Source organism: Nicotiana tabacum, chromosome 3 (assembly GCF_000715075.1).
Source record: "Nicotiana tabacum cultivar K326 chromosome 3, ASM71507v2, whole genome shotgun sequence".
Classification (NCBI taxonomy): Eukaryota; Viridiplantae; Streptophyta; class Magnoliopsida; order Solanales; family Solanaceae; genus Nicotiana; species Nicotiana tabacum.
The window spans coordinates 195,644,926-195,648,741 of NC_134082.1; the positions used below are offsets into that span (position 1 = coordinate 195,644,926).

General features: G+C 34.0%; 1 protein-coding gene across 1 annotated transcript; it reads right to left on the reverse strand.

The window, feature by feature from the left end:
• Nucleotides 1-1,878: 1,878 nt before the first annotated feature.
• On the reverse strand, nucleotides 1,879-3,087 carry LOC107813543 (protein S40-5-like). Its single transcript, XM_016638825.2, has one exon. It carries the CDS (start codon nucleotides 2,870-2,872, stop codon nucleotides 2,240-2,242), a length of 633 nt encoding a protein of 210 aa, XP_016494311.1. The 5' UTR covers nucleotides 2,873-3,087; the 3' UTR covers nucleotides 1,879-2,239.
• Nucleotides 3,088-3,816: the final 729 nt, after the last annotated feature.

Here is a 3,816-nt window from a genome sequence, read left to right on the forward strand (position 1 = left end):
TCTCGGTTCTTATTTCCTCTTCTCTAATCTTCCTTCTTTTGTTTTTTCGAGAACCTTCGATCTCCGTTCTTTGTATGTTGTGGAAAAATACCTCTAGGATCTTCAACTATTCCTTGTTTAGTGGGCGTTTGGACATAAGAATCATAAAATTTCAAAAAATTAAAAAGAAAAGAAAAATTCAAGTGAAATTATATTTGAAAATTAGAGTTGTGTTTGGATATGAATATAATTTTGGATTGTTTTGAATTTTTGTGAGTGATCTGAGTGAAAATTTTAAAAAACTGTCTTTTGGAGTTTTTCAAATTTTCGAAAAATTTCAAAATTCATCTTCAAGTGAAAATCAAAAATTTTATGACTAAATACTAATTTCGGAAAAAAGTAAAAGAAATTCGAAAAAAAAAGTGAAAAAATTCTTATGGCCAAACAGGCTAAAGTCTCCTTTTGAATTCTTGCCCTTTTATTGCCTTAAACTTTCAAAATGGTTGTCTAATTAAAAGCTAGAGATTTTTGTCATTTTCGTACTTAAATTTCTTTGTACATGGCTAATGATCATATCTCTAAGGAAATATAATATAATTTTAATTTTTGCCTTAAGCCTTAAATATGTTGTCTAATTAAGCTGATGGTTTACCTAGCGCTAGGGGTGTTCAAACCGAACCGGAAAACCGCACCAAACCGAAAAACCAAACCAAACCGACATATAAATATATAAATTTTATTTATATTTTTAAGACTTTATAGTGAATTTTCTTTAGAAAATGTAGAAATATTTGGGGTCCTCTCATGTATTAACCTTGAAAGCGTAAATTAACGAAAAATTATTATTAGACGACTACGAAAAATAACTATCATGTGTTACTAAAAAAATTCTCCCATTAGAATATTTTAATAGATCATATGTTTGTCATTTTTTTTTTCATATTTACTAAACATATATTCGCTTATCAAAGCTTTATCTATAATTTTAACAAAGTAAGATTGAATTAATATTCATATAACAAAAAACCCGAAAATCTGACAAAACCGAACCAATCCAAACTGATATAGTTGGTTTGGTTTAGTTTTGATAAAAATCGAACCAACCCGGTCCATGTACACCCCTACCTAGCGCAACTCTCAAAGGCAAAGTTAACTAAGGACCCCTTTAGCCATAAATTTTGCCAAAATAAACTTGGATTTTATTTGGCAAACACATGTTTGGCCATAGATTTTGCCTATATTTTGGCAAAATCTCAAATCCCAAAACTAGTTATTGAGCTAGTTTTGGGCCAAAACCTTTACAAACACTAAGAATATACATATTTTTTCAAAATAAATTTGGGAAATATATTTTGAAAACGTATGTCCAAACATATTTTTATCTTCAAACCAAACTTCACCCAAATCAGATTTTTCAAAATAAATTAGGAAATCTATGACGAAACGGTAGCTAATTTTCGTTAAGTATAATTGACTTCAACATAAACAAACAAAACTCAGGATTGAAATAAAAGAGTAGCAACCCAACAGCCTAGGCATGGGTAATGAAATATCAAAAGGCAAAAAAGAAAATCCAAGCGTTTCCCTCCAAAGGACTTGGAATCTTACGTCAACATCTAAACCAAAATGATGAGGACGTTCTACCTATACTATGTATCACTTGTTTAAGCAGATAGCAAATTAACCTTTTTATATATAGAGAGCTATCACAACCATTTTACAAGGGAAACTAATTAAACAATTTCATATTTTCATTCAAAAGTTGTTATAAAAATCGAACCTTTTTATTTATCAATTTCATTAAAAACGTATTATAAACATTGAATCTTATCAAATAGTTACTGATATTCGAATAGTAACCATAAACCAATTGCAGCAACTTTGTGGGACTAATAGAGATGTGATGAAGACCTGAAATTTATTATCCAGTCACTATTCAGTGGGACAACATCCTTTGCACTCAAAATTTCACCATATTTGACATCTGAAAATGACAAAAGAACATTTTGCTAAAATCCAACATAGTAAAAGTACATATCAAATTGAGGGATTATATCAATAAAAAGTAATAAGAAAAAACAATAGATTAATTAAACTTGGACTCAATCCCAGCTGATTGACTCACTGAGTTTGTATTCATTCAAACTGAATCATTGCCCAAGGACCAAAAATTTATCTAGCAAATCGCCTCTTTTTTCTCCAACAGCTACTACTTATAGAACTGTTTAATCAAAAACCAATTACTAATTCATTGGTGAACTCAGCCATCAAACCCGGTCTGACTCCATACAGCATCTCGGACCCGACTCAAATCTCGACCCTTTAACGTTCGTCCAACGCCTTCAAACACCGAGTGGGATGCCAAGTTTCGGCTCCTAGCAACGTATTCGTGCGGCGGAACCATCTCCGAGTCATGATCGTCGACGCAATCATCCGAGTCGTGTAATGACTCGACCGAGTTAACTCGGTATATCTTGGACCAATCAGGGACATTCACTGGGGCCGAGGTGGCCATGTGGCACGCACGTGGGGATGGCGCGTCTTGTCCGCGAAACTGGTGCAAGATCCGAGAAGATGCCATTTTACCTGAATCATCAAACGCCAATGACAAGCCCCCCACCTGACGGCGGCGGCTGTGGTGGTCAGCTCGTGGGATTGGCTGCTTGCGGCTGTTAAATCCACCAAAGCTACCGTTACTATCTGCGGTGGCGCGTGGACTCCACTCGCCCCTGGAGCCGTGATCATTCCCGTTGACCACGTCATCAATCGTTGACCAGACATCGTCTTCTCCTAGTTCTGAGGAACCATTGACTGTTTCACTTCCATTTCTGTAGCTGTAGTTTCCTAATAACATTTCGCTTCTACTATTGGTCAGTTTCCGACCCTTTGCCATTTATCATCACCTTTGTTTATTTCCCGGCGACAGGAAAGAATTCTATATGTATATACAAAATGATTCCTTTCCTATAGAGGGTTACCGGAATCTTGATGTTCCGGCGACCCAACTAAGAAAATGAAAAGAAAAAACAGTTGTATCTGTGTCTTAGTAATTTAATGTTATAGCTTCATGGTGGGAAAGAAAAGCTATAAATAACGTAGACTCAGCTTCGAATGGAGGAAGTGTATATATAAGATATGATTGGGAGATGGGGAACTCGACTTGCATTTCATGTGAATGTGGAGTTCATTTTGTTTGCATTTCATCATTGCATTAATAACGACAAAAAGTATATGGAAAGAATGGGGGATGATCAAGAATATTTAAAATCAAAAACATCAAAAAGAAGATGGAACTTTGATTAGTTCTACATTTAGGATTCTTAAAACCTGCTAATTACTATTATTCTCTTCGCTCCATTTTAAATTGAATAAATATCAGTTTAGGAATTCAGATTTAATATTAGTTGAAATTTTTAGTAAATTTCTATATATTTATATTTCGCTATAAAAATATTGGAACCGGATGAAGTTGGTACTTCTGAGACATTTATCCGTGTTCTTAAGTTCGTATTATTGTTGGAGTATACATTTTTTAGACTAATAAATTAAGTTTATACAATAACAAGTTTTTATAACAAGATTTATTATGATAACAAAGAAAATAAATGAGATGACCCAAAAGACCATCTTCTGTTTTAGAACTCGAATTCGTGTTCCGAGACCTTAAAATCTCATTTTATCTCTTCTTAATTTGCGTGCAAAGTCCGGGCGTGATTCCGGAAGGCCTTTATTTGGAAAATTTATGAAAATAATGATTTTTGGCCTAAAAAGTGATTTTTGATGACTTCGGTCAACGTTTTAGGTAAAAGGACCCGGACCCATATTTTGACGGTCCTG